General features: G+C 54.2%; 1 protein-coding gene across 2 annotated transcripts in view; it reads right to left on the bottom strand.

The window, feature by feature from the left end:
- ATOH8 (atonal bHLH transcription factor 8) overlaps positions 1–20,293 on the bottom strand; it is a 43,598-nt gene extending 23,305 nt beyond the window's left edge. For both annotated transcript variants that reach the window (XR_009756595.1, XM_061571412.1), the window contains exons 1-2: positions 18,437–20,293; positions 9,231–9,422 (exon numbers count right to left, since the gene is read on the bottom strand). Coding sequence is in view for 1 of the 2 variants with exons in the window: in XM_061571412.1 (XP_061427396.1) it covers positions 9,231–9,422; positions 18,437–19,534 (1,290 nt within the window). In the remaining variant the exon portion in view is untranslated. The remainder of the gene's footprint in view (positions 1–9,230; positions 9,423–18,436) is intronic.
- Between the last annotated feature and the right edge of the window lie 433 nt (positions 20,294–20,726).

Below are 20,726 nucleotides of genomic sequence, written 5' to 3'. Positions count from 1 at the left end.
GCACACACGCACACACGCACACGCACACACACGCACACACGCACACACGCACACACGCGCACGCACACACGCACACGCACACACACGCACACACGCACACACGCGCACGCACACAGACCTCCTCCGTGGTGCTGCCCGCTTCCCCACAGATGCTGACACATCCGCAACCGCCGGCCCCACTCCTTCTGCCCGCGCGTGCCACGTGTGCGGCAGCAGCGCCGTGCGCCAACCGCACACAGCGGCGAGTGAGCTATGTTCCGACCCTAATGGATTGGAGCTCGTGACCGCAGCCTGCGGTCACGTGCACGGAGACTCTCGCCGGCCAGCGACGAATTCGTGCGTCTCCGCCGCACATCGGCAGAACTCTTGTTTTTTTTATATAACAACCAAAAATGTAATGACGTAAATCGACAGAGAAACAGAACCAGGACGCAGAGGATCGATGCCTGGTGCAGATGCGAATGAATCGAGAGTTAAGGCGGGGAAGAGAAGTGGGGAAAGGAACAACACGAGAGCTCGATGAATAAGAAACAGAGAAATCTTAGACCAAAGAAAAACTGTGGTCGTCATGAAGCAACCGCAGTGCGATTTGAATATATATATGTTCTATTTTTTTATCGCTCCGTTATTTCGAAGATCTCTCCGATCCGTTTTCGGGGTCGTACCGCGTGTTGTTTGGCTTCTCCCACTTTTGCGCTGGTTGTTAGCGCGTGGAACGAAACGTCGGACAACGTGCCGAACAACACACACAGGTACGCACACACGGTATGACCCATAACCACATCGGAAAGCCGTACATCACCAACCGCGAAAAAGCTGTCAGTAATAAATAAATAAATCGTTTCAAAATCTATTATTTCAGACTTGCCTTCTGACCGCTGGGCCTGTGGTAACCGCTGCCTTGAGTGAATTCATCTCTGCGTTGTCTATTCTGTGTTGTTGATGCCGATATCCGCATCTGCCATGGTTTGTGCCGATGCGGTTACGGGTGAACCGTGAGCTTCGTGGAAGATGAAACCGAGGGAATCTTCTGCGTCGGGTCTTTCGCAAACGTGTTCGTGAGTTATTTTGAACTTCGTTCAGCTCTGGGTGTTCAACTCACATTGTTGTAGGTGATGCGAATGGGCCCGAATAAGGGGTGGGGGTGGGGGGGGCTTGCGTGACTTTAAGCGACGACGAGGAATGTTAGCGAGAGCCTGATGAATGGGAAGGCGACTGTTTTCCTCGGTCCGCAGGACTTCCCGGAGGGTTGCGGCGGATGGGCGGGGGAGAGACGCGTGACAGCGCGGGCAAGCCACGGTGTTGGGGTCGACTACGAACTAGGGTCTTATTATAGATTCACAAACAAAAAGTACACGTGACGTAATTCCGCATGCTTGAAATTGTCATTCTGAATAAATCGGTTCTAGCAGTAGTCGCCTTACGAATAGACAGTTACCCCACCACAGGGATGTGGAATTTCCACATCTGGCACGGGAATGCTGACGGACAATACCCCAACGGTGATACGAACAGAGAAGCACTTTGACTTGATGCAAGTCATCCTCCATACCTCGACGGTTCGCCGTGGATGTCAAGTATTTAAAAAAAAGTACTTTAGTAACAAACTATGAAAAAAGCTATTAACTTTTCAAAGTGCAAAGTATAGGGAAGGTAAATAAATCACTTAAATAAATATGCAAATCAAACTAAACAACGTTTATCTTACCAGACAAGGCCCACTGAGCTATTAGCGCATTTTTCAGAAGCGGCCTGGCCACAAATGATAGTTCAACGAAGTGGCTTATCGCGTGTAAATTTATAGCAGCCTAATACTCTAAACGCGTGGTTATAGATGTGGAGGGAAAACCCGGAGGACCCAGAGAAAAATCCACACGACCACGGCGAGAGAGATACGCAAACTACAAATAACCAGCAGGCGTCATCTCGCCAGAGTGACGGCCTAGTTGCAAGCGCCGCGTTAACACTGTGACGGCTGCAGGAAGACTACGGTTTAGTGGTCTAACCGTCAGGTTGCCCGGGCAATCGGCCACTTTACTTGGACTTTCTGGTTTGATTTCCCACAGCCGCGAGTAACATCCTTGGAGAATTAACCAAAGAGCTCTGTCGACTGCAAAAGTAGACATTGAAGACTCTGTGACCTGATTCACAAGAGCAAGCCACTGTGTGCCAACCTAAAAGAGGCAATTCTAAATTTGGAAATCTACGAAAGTCGAGTGGAATGGCGAATAGTGACTGGGCTATGGACCCAGCGACCTGAGTTCTATTCCTGGCTACGACTAACGCCACTCAGCGACCTGAGTTCTATTCCTGGCTACGGCTAACGCCACTCACCGACCTGAGTTCTATTCCTGGCTACGACTAACGTCACTCAGCGACCTGAGTTCTATTCCTGGCTACGACTAACGTCACTCAGCGACCTGAGTTATATTCCCGGCTACGACTAACGCCACTCAGCGACCTGAGTTCTATTCCTGGCTACGACTAACGTCACTCAGCGACCTGAGTTCTATTCCCGGCTACGACTAACGCCACTCAGCGACCTGAGTTCTATTCCTGGCTACGACTAACGTCACTCAGCGACCTGAGTTCTATTCCCGGCTACGACTAACGCCACTCAGCGACCTGAGTTCTATTCCTGGCTACGGCTAACGCCACTCACCGACCAGAGTTCTATTCCCGGCTACGACTAACGCCACTCAGCGACCTGAGTTCTATTCCTGGCTACGGCTAACGCCACTCACCGACCTGAGTTCTATTCCTGGCTATGGCTAACGCCACTCACCGACCTGAGTTCTATTCCTGGCTATGGCTAACGCCACTCAGCGACCTGAGTTCTATTCCTGGCTACGACTAACGCCACTCACCGACCTGAGTTCTATTCCTGGCTATGGCTAACGCCACTCAGCGACCTGAGTTCTATTCCTGGCTATGGCTAACGCCACTCACCGACCTGAGTTCTATTCCTGGCTATGGCTAACGCCACTCAGCGACCTGAGTTCTATTCCCGGCTACGGCTAACGCCACTCAGCGACCTGAGTTCTATTCCTGGCTACGGCTAACGCCACTCAGCGACCTGAGTTCTATTCCTGGCTACGGCTAACGCCACTCAGCGACCTGAGTTCTATTCCTGGCTACGGCTAACGCCACTCACCGACCTGAGTTCTATTCCTGGCTACGGCTAACGCCACTCAGCGACCTGAGTTCTATTTCTGGCTACGGCTAACGCCACTCAGCGACCTGAGTTCTATTCCTGGCTACGACTAACGCCACTCAGCGACTTGAGTTCTATTCCCGGCTACGGCTAACGCCACTCAGCGACCTGAGTTCTATTCCTGCTGACGGCATAACGCCACTCAGAGACAATGAGTTCTATTCCTGGTACTGCTAACTGCCACTCAGCGACCTGCGTTCTATTCCCTGGCTCCGGCTAACGTCCACTCAGAGACCTTGCGTTACTATTCCCTGGCCATAACGTCACTCAGCGACTTGAGTCTATTCCTGCTACGGCTCAAGCCACTCAGCGACCTGAGTTCTATTTCCTGGCCTACTGGCTAACGGCCACTCAGCCGATGCTGACTTTTATTATTGCTAAGGATAACGCCCACTCAGCGACCTGAGTTACTATTCCCGGCTACGGCTAACGCCCACCATCACCGACCTGAGCTTCTATTCCTGGCTACGGCTAACGCCACTCACCGACCTTAGCTTCTATTCCTGGGCTAGGGCTAACGCCACTCACCGCACCTGAGTTCTATCCCTGGCTATGGCTAACGCCACTCAGCGACCTGAGATTCTTCTATTCCTGGCTACGGACTAACGTCACTCCAGCGACCTGAGTTCTATTCATGGCTCCGCCGCTAACGACCACTCAGCGACCTGAGTTCTATTCCTGGCTACGGCTAACGCCACTCAGCGACCTGAGTTCTATTCCTGGCTACGGCTAACGCCACTCAGCGAGCTGAGTTCTATTATTGGCTACGGCTAACGCCACTCAGCGACCTGAGTTCTATTCCCGGCTACGGCTAACGCCACTCAGCGACCTGAGTTCTATTCCTGGCTACGGCTAACGCCACTCACCGACCTGAGTTCTATTCCTGGCTACGGCTAACGCCACTCAACGACCTGAATTCTATTCTATGATCACGGCTGATAATGAACTTTATCATTTCAATTATCATTTTTCGCTGTTATCGGAAAACCAAAACCAAAGTCAAGTGAAAGTGCCTCCGTGCTCAAGCAAGCGTGGAGGCACCACTCAGCTTCCCAGGCATCTCCGAGCCAGCGGTTGCAACTACATCTCACCACCACAAATCGGTAGTCAATTTATCGCCCCTCAAGCGACGATGGGCTACGTCGATGCGCTCGCTCGGGTTTCGGCTGCAAAACCCGCCGAGCATTCTAAACCTCCCGCGGTCGCAGCTTCTCGGTTAATTAACGAACAGCAAGGCCCTCTTGATGGCAATCGCACACGTCTCTCTGTTGAGCCGCGTCTGAACGTAATGCACGTTTTCGGCCGGTGCCACTGGAATAATAGTTACAATTAAAACGATTATTCGAGCGTACGCCTGTGTAGTTTCGGCGCAAAAAATGTTTTTAAAAGCGTGCAATGTAAGCCGAGCGGGAGCAATCGGCACGTGAGACCACGCGGGCGGTCGTCGGTTTCTCTCCATCAAGACTCGAGGTGGGAGCGCACCCAGCGCGCCTTCATGTTGATGGAAGGGGTCGCGGTGCAGACGCCGGCAGACCGACTCGGGTCTCGGGATTATTATTGTTGTTGTTGTTGCCGGCGGCGCGCTCGACTTTAATGTACCCCCGCGCTCGCAGGTATCACTACGCCGCCCATGAAATGCGTCGGGATCTCGGCACGTGTTCATCTCGGAAAGCCAAGCGTGGGGGAGGGGGGAGGGTTTGGGCCAGGACAGGGCTTGGATAGACGACCACGAGGCTGTTTGGATTCACCACTGAGGTATTAGCTTATTTTTCAGGAGCGACCAGGCAACACAAATGATAGCCCAACGAAGTGGCTTATCACGTGGAAATATTGAGCAGCCAAATACTCTCAACGCGCGATGTTGATTCTAAACGTGGAGGGGAACACCGGAGGCTGTGGAGAAAAAGCCACGCAACCACTAGGAGACACGCAAACTCCAAATATACAGCAGCAGGCGTCAGGGTCGGGATCGAACCCACGACCTCCTGTACACCAGGCGAGGTAGTTAACATCTCCTAGCCACCGTGATGATGATGATGATGAGAGAGAGACACACACACTCCAAATATACAGCAGCAGGCGTCAGGGTCGGGATCGAACCCACGACCTCCTGTACACCAGGCAAGGTAGTTAACATCTCCTAGCCATCGTGATGATGATGATGAGAGAGAGACACGCAAACTCCAAATATACAGCAGCAGGCGTCAGGGTCGGGATCGAACCCACGACCTCCTGTACACCAGGCAAGGTAGTTAACATCTCCTAGCCACCGTGTGATGATGATGAGAGAGAGACACGCAAACTCCAAATATACAGCAGCAGGCGTCAGGGTCGGGATCGAACCCACGACCTCCTGTACACCAGGCAAGGTAGTTAACATCTCCTAGCCATCGTGATGATGATGATGAGAGAGAGACACGCAAACTCCAAATATACAGCAACAGGCGTCAGGGTCGGGATCGAACCCACGACCTCCTGAATACCAGGCGAGGTAGTTAACATCTCCTAGCCACCGTGGCACCCACAGCACAAAGTAGGTGATTAGTCCGCGGAATTCCGGGAGGTCTCGTATGAACCTCAGAGCCACGATACATTCGTACGTGCACCACAAAGTGTGAATAGATACGTTAACAATGTATACTTTAACAATGTATACGTGAACAATATATACGTTCACATAACAACCCCTTCGATTAAATCGTGACCCGAGATCGATTCATCAAATTGTGCAGCTGGTGGGTCGTTAGAATCTTACAGTTCTACGTAGTTGTTATTTTTAAAAAAATCATTCAACCCTATCATTCCATAGGGGTCGAGAACTTGAGGTACCGCTTTGCGGGAATTCAACAGCGATTGTCCATCCGGTGGACATACTGGTCCCCTCCCATGGGAATGTGGAATTGCCACCAGTGATCGTGGCTGCTGCCGATGGAGACGAGGAGGCTCCATCCCCGCGCCCTCGGGTTGAGCGGGGAGACATTCTGACCGCACGCAAAATGTTTTGCTTTGTAAATCATCCAGACGGAGTGAGAACAGCGAGTCCACTATCGTGCCCGTAATTGGAAAACAGAGTTCACAGTGAGAGTGGCATCTGAGCTCCCAGTCACCAACAGCCGACTGCAGTCATTCCAGCCAAGTCAGATCCCCTCCCCTTCCCCACCCATCTCATACGGGTGATTAAGTTGCCCAACAGGGCCATTTGCCAAATCTGCTTAATCACACTAACCATATTAATACTAATACCCATCTGATTATGTACGGTGCCGTTGTCAATCCACTGCTGGATGAAGGCCTTCTGACACTGCGTCAGTCACGGGGGTTGTGTAAAGGTGGCATAGCCATGAATTTAGGGGCCGATTCATGCGAGGTGGGGTGCCAGTGTGGGAGTTTTTCACCAAACGAACTCACGATTCTTACTCACTTTTTTATTTTACCAGCTAAGGCCCACTGAGCTATATGGGTCTTTTTCAGAAGTGGCCTGGCCACATATGATAGCCCAACGAAGTGACTCATCGCGTGAAAATCCGTATCGGCCAAATACTCCAAACGCTTGTTGATTCTAAATGTGGAGAGAGAAAAACCAGAAGACCCGGAGAAAGATCCACGCGAAGCATGGGGAGAGGAACATGCAAACTCCAAATGAACAGGCATAGTCAGGGTCGAGATAGGAACTCACGACCTCTTGCGTACCAGCCGAGGGAGTTAACATCTCCCACCGCGGTACCCCTCTGCTCCATGTGGGTTCAACAGAAGCGTGACAGGTCTCACCGCTGATGTCCGCCATGGGCTAGGAATTTGACTCAGGTGAGGGCAGTGCGCTAATCACTGCTCCACTGCTAAGTCATGCACAAATACAGTCGAATATTTGATATTAAACGTTTCTACATCTCATCACCTGCATCATCTCCATTTCCATCCCTGCAGCAGTGAAATCAGTCCGCCACACGCGTCTCGAAACGGAACTCGATCCCAGATTAGGAACATGTACGGAGAGGTGAATGTACCTGTCTGCTCTCCTTGCAGCGTCGTGACGCATGATTGCATGCTCGCGATGGACTCAAGGTGAGGTTTGTTGGGCGAGGAAACCAAAACTTAAATCTAACAGAGAGGGCCCTTGCCGACAAACATCTGGCACATTGCCGGCATCGGTTGAAGCAAAGCGTGACCTTGCTGAGGAGCATCTCTGTGTTGAAACCGCTCCAGAGTTATTGCCAGAAGGCTGCGGGCCTGCATCTTTATCACAGGAAACTTCAGATTGTTTGGCTGCTATAAATCCACACGTGATAAGCCACTGAGTTAAGCGATCGTTTGTGGCCAGGTCGCTTCTGAAATAGAAGCTCATAGCGAAGTGAGCTTTACCTGGCAAAACAATAAAAAATAGTTTAGTTTAATTTGTATCTGTTTTTGTTTTGTGAATTGCTTACCTGTCTGTACTTTGCACTCCTATCGTGTTTCTTGTTGTAACATTCTTACCCCGTGCCCCTACCGAACATCTGTGAAAAAGAGCTTTAGAGCTCATGGGATTGCTCCTGCAGTATCAATACTGATTCTGGTTCTGGCATTTGGGAGCGAGGATGTGGATGTCGCAGAGGACTTTGTTTGTGGGCCTTTGGGCCTGCGGTCAGAACCCGTGCACAAAAAACCCCACAATTTAAGGGGGTTGCGAGGAGGTCAATAGACGTTTGTCATTCGGCTGGGCTACTTCCATCACGCTGATGGAGCAAAGAGGTCAACTGCTGCGCTAAGAGGCCGGTGTTTGAGGCAGGAGTAATGTCCGTGTTATTGTAGCAGTCAGAGAGCTGGACTTCACTCATGCAGACGGGGAGAAAAAAAGCTTCAGCTGTTTAGGATATCGGTGTATGGGAACGATGCAATCAATATGATGACCGCATTAGATTGATGACCTTTAAGTATTGATGTGCAAGTGTCTGAAAATTACCAACTGGTTGAAAGCTAAATCTGCATTCTCGGTGTTGGCAGGGTGCTTGCCTACCAATCGAAAGGTTACAAGTTCAATACCTCATCCTGCTTATGGATCAGCACAGGCAAATCATCCCTCTAGGATCAATAAACAGGGTAACCATCAGTGGAAGTCCTGTTGACACCCTTGTCCCCACCATAGAAATGTGGAATTACCAACGCAGGCTCAAGGCTGCAAACAGCAATGAGCGCTTCTCCCAACTTGCGTTTCTGACCTAACAGTTGGAAGTGACGCGATTCTAAGTTCACCGACACAGCCTCTGCACTGAGTGCAACCTGGGCAGGGTACCACGAGTTCCTCATTGAGAGACCCGACGAAGACGCAGAAGAACCACCGTATCGATCTTCTGTGAAGCATCCACGCACAGATGTGGAATCTTCATGGTGGTTGCGAGCGCGTGGTAAAACATAAAATCTCCCCGGCGGCATGGAGACTCTGCTCACCACCCAGAGCAGAACCGTGGACCGCATCACCACTCCATGCCCGATTCACAAACACGAAGGAGGAGGCGTCACTGCAGCTGGGACGTGTGCTCACCACTCCGCTACACCTGATGCAATCGTCTGGCTCAACCAGCTCTACGTGGCCGTAGACCACGCGAAGAACAAGATTATATAAACTCCCCGCGCCCGTGACGCTCGCATCGAGCTCTGCGCGCGCGCGAATCCACAACTGCATTCAGTGCCGAACACGACCACAGATTAAAGCCAGGGGTTTTGCAAAAAAAAACTTACATTTTGTCCTGCCCCAGTTCACCTTTTGTTTTTTAAAATCTTGACGCCACCGACCACAGATCGGGGAACGGTGGGCGGGGAGGGGGTTGAGGAGTGGGGGGGGACGGGGAGGGGGGTGGAGGAGTGGGGGGGGACGGAGTGGGGGGTGGAGGAGTGGGGGGGACGGAGAGGGGGGTGGAGGAGTGGGGGGGGGACGGAGAGGGGGGTGGAGGAGTGGGGGGGGACGGAGAGGGGGGTGGAGGGGACATGGAGGAGGGGGGGGGGTGCAAAGATCCGCGTTGGGGCACCGCGCGCGCCTCACCTTCCGCTTCTTGGCGCGCCCCTCGGCCTGCAGCGTGCGCGTGCACTGCTCCACGCACTCGCTGAAGCTCAGGCCGCCCGGCTCGCCGCTGTAGTCCTCGTTGGCCAGCTTCGCCAGCGCCAGGATGTAGCTGCAGGCGATGCGCAGGATGGCCAGCTTGCTGAGCTTCTGCCCGTACGAGTAGCACGGCACCTGCGGGAAACGAAGGCCGAGTGAGGACGGGACCCACCACCCCCCTCCAGCACCTCGCCACGTGCGCCCCTCCGAGCCGAGTGGCAGCTCGGTACCCGCGCACGCGGCGTGAAAGTGGAACGAGCGATGCGGGGCAGAGCGGTGCGCTGTGGTTAGGGCGCTTTGCTCGCATTCGGCCGTGTCTGGAAGTGAACTTTCTCGGAATCATAATTGAGAACAAAAAATGCAGTTAGAATAGTCGTCGTCATCATGATTGTTGTTGTTTTAAGCCGCGGTTGTGTGGCCATCAGCCGACTGCTGGACGAAGGTCTCCCCAAGCCGCCTCCGTCTCTCGCGGGCTCACAGTCCACCGATCCGTCTGGCCCACGCGCGTCAGCTGATCTCATCGCCGCGTCTCCGCGGCGGACGTGCTAACCACGGCGCGTTCCCTCCCTCGGCCGCCACTCCGTCGTTAGTCTCGACCACCGCCCATCGTCCCTACTAGCGGCGGGTTCCTGGCCAGGCCACGCTTACTTCTCTTTGTGTCTCTCGGTGCATTTGCAAGCACGCACTTTCGTTTGCTTTTTTGCACGTGTCGGCTTTCATTACATTTGACTCGGATTTGAGCTCTGCACACTTCTCCGCTGCTAGTGTTCGCAGCTGCGTGCTTAGCAGCTGGCCCAAAATGCATCCCTGGAAGGCAGCGCAGGGAAACACGCTGCCCGCTGGCATTGGGGACCTCTTGCGTCTAGGTGTTCCGAATCTTGAGTCCTTCCTCCCTTCTCCCTCGAACCCTAATTGCCCCGGGACCTCTGGCTGGGTCACACAATAGCACCTTATTGTTTTACATTCAGCTCCCACAAATAAACACAACTTATCCTCTATCCTCCTGTGTCCACCAACAGAGTCACTCAATCGCTCATTCTATCCCCATCCACCACGGGGAAAGCCATTTAGATACTTTACCCCTCTTACAAGAGACTCTTTGTAAAACTTGAGCTGTTCAAATAGTTACTCAAAGTTGTGCGGTACGAGCCCAACGCTTAGGCTGGCATTCGCAAATCCGGTGTTGTGACAGAGATATAAAACCAGTAGAGATTGGTCGCCAAGAAAGGTGACATGGGATGGGACCTAAAGGCCTCGAGTTGCCCTCCGCAGAGTTAACGAAGAAGGGATTTTAACAGAAAGCCACAGTTTGCCGAGCCGCGCACACAATTAGTGGGAACGCCGCTAGTTTGATACGGGACTAGCCGCCCTTAGACGCCGCGCCACTCAACGGGAGACATCGCCTTGCCCGTACCTCCAGATTGTGGGGAATTAATTGGCAACAATTGGAGGGTGTTCAACAAACACGCTTCCGCGTGAAGTGCATCCGTAGGAGGTCTGCATCGTCAACACCCCCCCCCCCCCCATGTGTCAGAGACTTCATAATCAACGATAATGCGTGTATTCATATATAGACAAAGATCCCCCGTATAGCCTTAACAGACTGTTGGGGCGAGTGCTTTTAGCGAGAACCTATGAAGGCGGGCACAGCACACGAGGGGGTGGGTGGCCAACACAACGCCCGGTCGCCTTTGTCTCTCCAGCGGCGATGTTTGCACACCGCACCAGGTAATTATTTGAGGCTGAGTCGACCTAGGCGAGCCCCCGGACCATTTCAGATAATTATCACTTTTTTTTTTTGGCCGTGAGCGGGAGTCGAACTCGGGTCGCCGGGTTCGTAGCCGCTACACCACCGCCGCAGACATCCAGATGAAATTGTTGGGGGGGTGGGAGGGGGCAAATGTCATTAATTAGCGAGCACCATTTTTAGGTTTCGCAGAGCGGTCTGCCTATTACCACGCCGACCCTCCTGACCACCTTTGTCTCTCCCCTGCTAAGTGCTTATCACATCCCAGGGTGCCACACATTCTCACGTGGGGCTGACTCAAAGCGAGGGGAAGGCCCCTGTGAGTTTCAGACGCCACTCTCCACCCACGTCACGCAGTAGCCGGCAGTCCATGCAGCACAGTCCACGAGTTTCGGTATCTCATCAGGCGCGACTCGTAGGGCGGATTATGATGAACGTCGTGGGATTTTTACTGAACTGCCTGCCGTCTTTTTTTGTTCGTGTTCTAATTCTCTAGGAATAACAGCGGCAACTTGACCACAACTCTCTCGTGTTTGTTGTAACGTTCTGACCGGCTCCTCCTGGACATCTCTGAACAAGAGCTTCATAGCTCGTCGGATTCCTCCAGCATCAATACAGATTCTGATTCACATTCACAGACCCGAAGTTTGAGACGTGCGACCATCCCTCCAATGGTCTGTAAAATGTACCACCTTGTGGCCACTGATTTAAATGATACCCACACGGTTGCGGTGGTCTTCTCAGGATGGACTCACCCCCATCGTGGCAATGTGGAATTTCCACTTCATCGAGAGAGATGATCCGCATGGCACTGCTTGCGTGAGGGAGGAGATGCTGAGCGTGTGACAATTTTTATTATTATTTTAAAATGAGACAGAGTTTTCCAAATATTTGCTATTAAATTCATGTCTTTTAGGTGTCTGATGAATCGTGACATCTAAATAGCATGATTAATAGCCACTTAATTAATATCTAAAAATAAGAGTAAACCTTAACATTTCATTACGCCCGTCTTAATTTGTCGTGTGAAGACTAATGTTTGTTTTTATTCACGGCTTCCTGATTAATGGTATTATTGTGAAGATTGGAGTTTAAATTCAAATTCACTTTGCATTCATTTCTCCAGACCGGGTGTGTAAAGTCGAGTTAAAATTCACAAACGCAGAAACGCACCGCTGTCGTCTCTTATTGTTTGTTTGCAGGAGTCGTCATCTGGTTGAAGATGAAGGCGATTCGTGCAAGGAGTAACACTTTCACTTCGACTTTCGCACTCCGCACAAACAACTGCAAAGCGTCTCTTCTTCTGCGCTTGAATTTTAGGGAACCCGTGGTTCCACACACAAACAACGACTAACAAAGACCCCCCGTGTAGCCTGTAACAGACTGCTTGGGGCAAGTGCTGCTAGCGAGCACCTGTGAAGGCCGGCACGGCACACGAGGGCCAGCACCACGCCCGGCCGCCTTTGCCTCCCGAGCGGCAATGTTTGCACACCGCACCAGGTACTCATTTGAGGCTGAGTCGACCTAGGGGAAGCCCAGGACCGGATCAAATAATCCTCGCTGGATGGTCGCCGTGAGCGTGAATCGAACTCGGGTGGCCCGGGTATCGTGGAGCGACGCGTGAACCGCTGCGCACACGCGTGCAGGCACGTGGCGTGGCACGCGTGCAGGCACGTGGCGTGGCACGCGTGCAGGCACGTGGCGTGGCACGCGTGCAGGCACGTGGCGTGGCACGCGTGCAGGCACGTGGCGTGGCACGCGTGCAGGCACGTGGCGTGGCACGCGTGCAGGCACGTGGCGTGGCACGCGTGCAGGCACGTGGCGTGGCACGCGTGCAGTCACGTTGCGTGGCACGCGTGCAGTCACGTTGCGTGGCACGCGTGCAGTCACGTGGCGTGGCACGCGTGCAGGCACGTGGCGTGGCACGCGTGCAGGCACGTGGCGTGGCACGCGTGCAGTCACGTGGCGTGGCACGCGTGCAGTCACGTGGCGTGGCACGCGTGGCACGTGGCGTGGCACGCGTGCAGGCACGTGGCGTGGCACGCGTGCAGGCACGTGGCGTGGCACGCGTGCAGTCACGTGGCGTGGCACGCGTGCAGTCACGTGGCGTGGCACGCGTGCAGTCACGTGGCGTGGCACGCGTGCAGGCACGTGGCGTGGCACGCGTGCAGTTACGTGGCGTGGCACGCGTGCAGTCACGCGGTGGCTCGGAGATGTTAACTACCTCGCCTGGTATGCAGGAGGTCGTGGGTTCGATCCCGACCCTGACGATGCCTGCTGTGTATTTGGAGTTTGCGTGTCTCTCCGCGTGGACGCGTAAATTCGTCTCCGGGTCCTCCGGTTTTTCCCTTCACATGTATAAACATGCGTTTCGAGTATGTGGTTGTTATCCATTACCGCATGATAAGCCACTTCGTGGGGCTATCATTTGTGGCTTGGTCGCTGATGAAAAAGAGCTGAATCGCTCAGGGGACCTTACCTGGTGAAATAAAAAGTCTAATTAGTTTAGTCTCTGCATTGGACTCTGCAGGGTGGTTCTGATGTTTTGTGACCCCAAACTAATTCTCTAAATCTTAATTTTTTTTTAACGTAATGTGTATTTAAACATAAATGAATATGCAAAAGAAAAACATCTTAGGGGTAAATTAATTAGGGCTCACGAAACATCTGGGACACGCTGTACATGATCTAACCCACGTGTTCCTCTTCGTATCAATTCGTGTAAATCCCAAGCATGCACCAATCCGTACATGCTGGCGCATCTCTCACATGTTGCTCCATCTCCCACTCGTAATGCCGACGACTCCGATGCGCACGCTGCGTACAGCTTTGTTCAGAGCCGGCCGGGGAGTGGCTCCGCTCCGTGGCCCGTGACCCAGCCCACTGTGGAGGCAGCAGGGAGTTGGTGGGTCACCGCGCAGACGTTGGGAAACTCCCTTTCCCCGTGGGTGCCGAGGAGGAGGAGGAGGAGCTCCCCTGGCTCGCCACGAGCGCGCGGTACAGCAGAACACGTGGACCGCGCCTTTTTCCGTGTGGACGGCATCGAGTGTTGCCCCCTCGCACGCGTGGGGGTTCCTCCACATTGAAACACCTCGATACGTCGCGGACTGCAGCGCTCGGGCAATTTGTTGGCAGCGGCCGCTCAGCGCGTCGCTGCTGCCTTTGTTCGTCGGTGCACGTTGAACTTCTTTCGCACCGTACGTAGGCAACCTCCTCCTCGCGCGTCTGAGTCGACATCGACGTGAAATTATGATGATTCTTTTTACCCTGAGAACAGGGACGCGACGACTTCCCAAGGCTACAGTCGCGCCACACGGACTGGGGATTGTTTTTATCTTTCGACGCAGCGACTCGAGCAGCTGCCGTGCAGAGCTGGACTCGCTCGCTCACTCGCTCGCCCCGTTGCTGCACACGCGGAGGTGGTGGAGGGGGGCATTCCCGACCACAGCGACATCATCTCTGCTGCTGCTGCTGCAAGGAGGTGCTACCGTGCAGCAGCCAGTGCTGACAACAAGGGGAGCGCGTGGCTGCGGCGAAGGGCGTCGTGAACGCTGCCACCGCTGTCCGTTTCATAATCGCGCCCAGCGGCGGCCGGTGGTGGGAGGAGGGAGGGGGGGGCTCCAGCAAAACACGGTCCGAAAATAAACACGGCGGCTCCGTTACACAAATAGGGGATAATTCCAAAACAACGCGCTTTTTGTAAAAAAAAATGGTGAACCAGACGCGTGCCCGTTGCTGAGCCGAGCGGGCGAGCGGTGAGCGAGCGAGCGAGGTGGCTGGGAGGGAACACGTGTCTGCTGTGCGAGCCCCAGCACCTGTTTCCTCCAACGTCTTCCCAACGTTCTGGGGGTCGGGGGGAAGGAGTGCGGTGGGGGTAAACGATCGCCGACGGGGGCTCAGGGCATTGCTTCAAAGGCAACGCGGGAGAGATTGAGGCTGTGACATCGTTTTGCCAAGAGTAGCAGCGGGAGGCATGCAGTTGCCGGTGTCACTTGATTACAAAAATTATACCCCAGCTGAATGATTCCGTTTAATTAAAACTCACTACTCGTTAGTTAATGCGTACAAATTACAACTTCAGGTCGTAGGGCTGAACAAACAGAGAATGTGAAAGCAAACAATGTAACTTGCCACTAATTTGCTATTGGATTAAACTATATATTGTATCATGATGTCGAGTGTGGTGGTGGCGCAGTAGTTTGGACTCTGCACTTTAAACCCGGTGACCTGAGTTTGAATCCAGGCCACGGCGAACATCAGTGGTGAGTGAATTTAGAACCCCCCCCCCCCGCCCCAGGATCAACATTGCAACCACGTGACACCCGGGACACCCTGGCAAAATGAAACGCTCCATCTCAGCCGACTTTCCCGTGTGTAATATGAAACAACAACAAAAAGACCCCCCCACACTGACCAGCGTGGTGAAGTATGGACAAGCACCCCCCCCCCCATGACCCACATGGGTGTGGGCAGACGCTCATCCAGCAGTCGGATTGACTAAGGGCAGTGCCACGTGACGTGCACGTAATGCACTGCGGGGTCAGAGCCGGCTGACATGTACACCGCGATGTTTCAGGTGTCCTCCTGGGTGGATCATCGGTGAGTGGCGCCGGTTGAAGTCCCCCGTTCCCTTTTTCACACAGACCAGCTTGGTCATTTTCCATTGGCAAGTAACCGCATTGGCAACACGTCCCAGATGCTGCTGCTGCTGCTGTTGGTGGGATTTATTTCTGGTTGTTCGCGGCTGTGAGAAATACAGCCACGCAGGAGGGCGGTGTGTGGTATGGGCGCTTTAAATGCCCACGTGACAGGCCACTTCGTTGTGCTGTCTGAAAAAGACCTACACAGCTCAGCGGGCCTTACCCTGGTGAAAAACCAAGAATGTGTTCACTTTAAGCTGAGAGCGAACTTCGATGGGATTGATCGACTGCTGTCTCAGACCCCCCCCCCCCCCCCCCCAGTGACGCGCCTGCTGGCGAGGCAAGCTCGGCAGTGCGGAGACAGTACAGCAAGTAGCTGTGTTCGCCAATTCGTGCACACTTTGATCGCTCTCGCATCGCATCCGTGGGTTATCTACGGGCACGGTGACTCCCCCCCCCCACACACACGTGCACGTGAAGGGGAATTAGCCAATTAGCTCAACCAGGACATCGACTCGTGAGGCTTTTGTTTGTTTTTGTCACATCACAGCAACTACAAGTGACAAAGATGCTCATTAATTTGTATGCTGATAATATTGATAGATGATCGTGTTTAGCTTGTGATGATTAACAATTGAAATGCTTCTATGTAACCGGTGCCAATTAATGTTGATAATGGTTTGTGACCAATGCTCTTGCCACCGCTGATGCTAATGATGATGACAATGACAGCTTGTATTGGTTTCTATTTTAATTAATGTAATCTACCGTTACCCTGCTAATGATGACGATGTTGATGACGATATTGGAAACATTTGGTGTTGGCGTGCACCATGTTACAAGTAACTAACGGCACTTTCATAGTTTATTTGTGTTCTATTATACTGTGGATTAACGGTGTTATTGTTATTTAGCGTCGTCATAAATATTGCCCCAAGTAGGTGTACACTATTTGACTTGTGTAGCGATACAAATTAGTCTTTTTTATTTACTCTTCAGAGTGGAAGTTATTACTAATGAATATTGCAACCTGTAATGCATGGGATATCCACTGACATGTTATGTCTCGGGCAAATGCAGCTGCATCTCACGACGATGTAACATCATAGAAACAGCAAGTCTCCGAAGCAGGAGAGTACGATTTGAAATCGGAGTCTGGGCCATCATCAGTACCATCATCCTCCCCTGGTGGTTAAAATAATGAACACCTAGTAAGGCTGTACAACTTAGTGGATGACAACAGCAGTTTGACGATGGGAAGATCGGTGCTTGCCATAGATATGTGGAATTTCCACCATGGGCTTAACAATTTCTATTGCATATTGTATTTTTTTTGTCAAAGGGAGAATGGTGAAGCATGTTCTGCATAACTCGAGGACGCATCAGAGAGCTATGCAACACAACCACGAAAACCCTTTGCAGCTGCATGCGTACCCAAATGAAACGATGTGTCCTATGCACAGACTCGGGTCCATTATGACAATAGGGGATTCACACCTCTGTGGCAGAGATGAGCATCGCACCCCGGAAATAGAGTTTAGGGAAGGGTTCGGATACTCTGACACTTTGACCCTGACAATCTGACACTTTGACCCTGACAATCTGACACTTTGACCATGACACTTTGACCCCGACACTCTGACACCTTCACAATCTGACACTTTGACCCCGACATCTGACACCTTCACATTCTGACACTTTGACCCTGACACGTTAGACCCTGACACGCTGACGCCTTGGCATTCTGACACTGACCCGTTGACACTCACACGTTAACCCTGATGCCATGACCGTTTGTCCCTGACGCTATGACCCTTTGACTCAGACACTGTGACATGTTGATGCAGTACTCGAACACTGACACTCTGATACTAACATTCTGACACACTGACACTTTAACACTGCGACACTTTGACATTTTAACACTGATACACTGACCCTTTGACACTAACACTCGGACACATTGCACGCTGAACTTATTTCGCACCGTACGAAGCCAACCGTGCTAATCAGAGGTGCGGGGGAAGGACAACGAACTAAACACAAAAATCAGTTCTAAAGAGATTCGCTTTCACACATTGACACGTTGACACTTATTACTGACACCCTAACATTCTGACGCACTGACACTTTGACACTAACACTGAAACTTTGACACTCTTTCACTCTGACACCCTAAAATTCAAACAAACGCCCTGACACGTCGACACTGATATTGACCGACACTGACTCCCTGCCCCCCCTTGTACACCCTTGACATTCTGACTCACTGACTCTGTGGCACGAGCACTGACATACTGCGACATTGGCACGCGCCAGGAGACTCGCCAACGGCAGGAGGATTTCTCCACAATTCCGGCTGTCGCTGAATGAGGCCGGTTGTAATCATCGGCGAAACGTCGTTACTCGACTCGTCAACGCTGTTGCGGGTTTACTCTCCAACACACCGGCGTGCTGAACTCGCAACGAATTGGCACGTTCTGTTGACGTGACAAACCCTTGACTAATCGGCTGTGTCGGGTGGTTCAACGACACATTCATATTTACGCGATCTAACTCCTCGCAACTCCTCCCCCCCCCCTATTATGGACTTTCACCCTGACACACCGCTCTGACACGCCACTCCTGCCCCCCCCCCCCCCGTCATTTGGTGAGGCCGGCTCAGCACGTGGTGGGGGGCTGGGGGGGTTGGGGTGGCAGGGGAGATGGGGGGGGGTCACTCACGGACCATCGCTGCCACCTCGCCGAGACGACCAAATCACCTGCTGGCGAAGAGCCTCGAAAGCGGCGCTGATGGTGTGCACGCGCGTGCGCTCCCGCGCGTTCGCGAGCAGCCTCCTCGTCTGCTGCACCACCTTCGAGTCGGAGCCCTGCAACGAGGCTGCCCCGCCCGACTCGTCTTCGTCGTCGTCATCCTGCTGCCCCGGCCCCGGGCCTGCCCCCGGGCCTGCCCGCGGGCCTGCCCCTTGCCCGGTGCCGGCGCTGTCCATGCTGTCCTCCTCGCTTGGCGCGACGGGGACTCCGAACCGGCCCCTCTTGGAGGGCGGAGGGAGCGGTGATGTGTGCTGCTGCTGTTGTTGCTGCTGCTGTTGCTGCTGTTGCTGCTGCTGATGATGCTGTTGCTGATGATGCTGCTGCTCTTGCTGCTGGTGGTGCTGCTGTTGCTGATGATACTGCTGATGATGATGGTGCGCGAGGTGATGATGACGTTCGTCCACGTAAGACAGTGCATGATGTAGGTGGTGGTGGTGGTGCAGATGCTGCTGCTGCAGCTGTAGCTGCTGCAGCTGCAGGTGGTGGTGGTGGTGCCTCCTCTTCCCCCCCACTGAGGCTGGCGAGAGCGAGCACTCGTCGCCACTGCCGCCGCTGCTCGTCCCCGTGCTCGCGTCGAACGCCGAGGAGGAGGAGGGCAGCACGGCCACCTTGGGGCCTCGGATGACGTTTACCGTGGCCGCCCTGCCCAGGGCGGACGCCTCGGCCGAGGCGGCAAGACCCCAGAGGAACTGGCTGGGGTAGAAGGCGCCGAGCGGATGGTCGGGCTTCATCTCCTCCAGACGCGACGAGGAGCACGCACCGACGCCGCCGCCGACGCCGGCGGCGGCCACCACGTAGCTGGGCGTGGGGCGGAACGCGTGGGGCAGTTCCGCGTGGCCCGTCGGGGTGCGCCGGGGCTCCGCGGGCTCCTCCGTCTCGCTGCTGTCGAGGGGGCTGCCCGGCGGGGAGCCCGTGCTCGACGCCAGGGAGCCCGGCGCCGGGGGAGGGTACCTGGTCGGCTTGCTCGACTTTCGGGGCGTCTTCGCCTTCCTCGCCGACCCCAGCGACCTGGGACCCTCGGCGGCGATGTCCCGCATCCTGTTCATGGTCTCCGCCCGGGGCTGGCGGCAGCGCAAATGATGCGGGAGCCGCGGCGAACTCGCGCGCGGCAACAAAAACAGCGAGAAAGAAAAGTCGCCCCCCGGCGCGCAGCCGTGCGCGGAGGCGACAGTGGCGGCCGTCGGTGGATCTTGAGTCCCGATGTCACCACCGCTGCCGGTGCGCAGTGGTCACGGCCATGGCTTGGCAGTCCCGAGCGAGTGCGCGCGTCCGTCAGTGTGCGTGGCTGGGGAGTCCGGCTGGGAAGACGGGCGGCCGGGCGGAGTGAATGAGCGCGCGGTGAGACGAACTTGCAGGTCGAGAGGAGTGGGAGATTGCGCGTGACCCGTGGGCGAGCGAGCGCGAACGAGAGCGTGGGGAGCTGAGCGACGGGGATCGAGCGTGAGAGCGACACGGCGGAGCTGAGTGGCTGAGGGATTGAATGAGCGAGTGGGATGCCGAACGAGGGAGGGAGCGAGCGAGCGTGAGAGTGAAAGTGTCACCGAGTGAGTGGCAGAAGGAGAACGGCGAGTGAGCGAGTCCACGGTCACGGGGTGCATCTCCGCTCCGTGTCGCGTCCCCGCTGATCCCCGACTGCCATGGCAGCTGCTCACAGCAGCAGTGGGAACCCGCGAGCAAGTGGCGGCGGCAGCGGCAGCACGGAGGAGCAGGCGGGGACTCTGTCTGTGTGTTCGTCTCTCGCTCCACTGCAGAGGCAGCAGCAGCGGCAGACTTTTTTCAGGATCGAGGGAGAGAGGAAGGCAGGCAGGGAAGAGGGGCGGGGGGGGATGAGAGGGGCGGGCAGGGGGGGGTCTCTTGCTCCTGGCGAGCGGTGGGGGTTGGAGAGGGTAAAAAAGAATCTGCAGACTAACTGGCAACAGCTGTGTTTACCCAGCCGGCGCCGGCCTAAGCTTAGCACACTCGCCCGTCGCCATGCCCTCCTCCCTCGCTGCCTTCTGAACCACCCGCCAGCAGCACATCCCATCACACACACATACACACACATACACACACACATCCATACACACATCCATACACATCCACACACACACATCCACAACACATGCACACACACACATCCAAACACATCACACATCCACACACACATCCACAACACACATCCACACACACGCACATGCACACACACACATCCATACACACACATCCACACACACACACATCCACACCCACGCGCGCACA

Source organism: Lethenteron reissneri, chromosome 47 (assembly GCF_015708825.2).
Source record: "Lethenteron reissneri isolate LAM-NWPU_2019-01 chromosome 47, ASM1570882v1, whole genome shotgun sequence".
In the NCBI taxonomy this organism is placed as follows: domain Eukaryota; kingdom Metazoa; phylum Chordata; class Hyperoartia; order Petromyzontiformes; family Petromyzontidae; genus Lethenteron; species Lethenteron reissneri.
The sequence above is the reverse complement of the archived record's forward strand: the minus strand, read 5'-3'. Positions and strand labels throughout refer to the sequence as shown.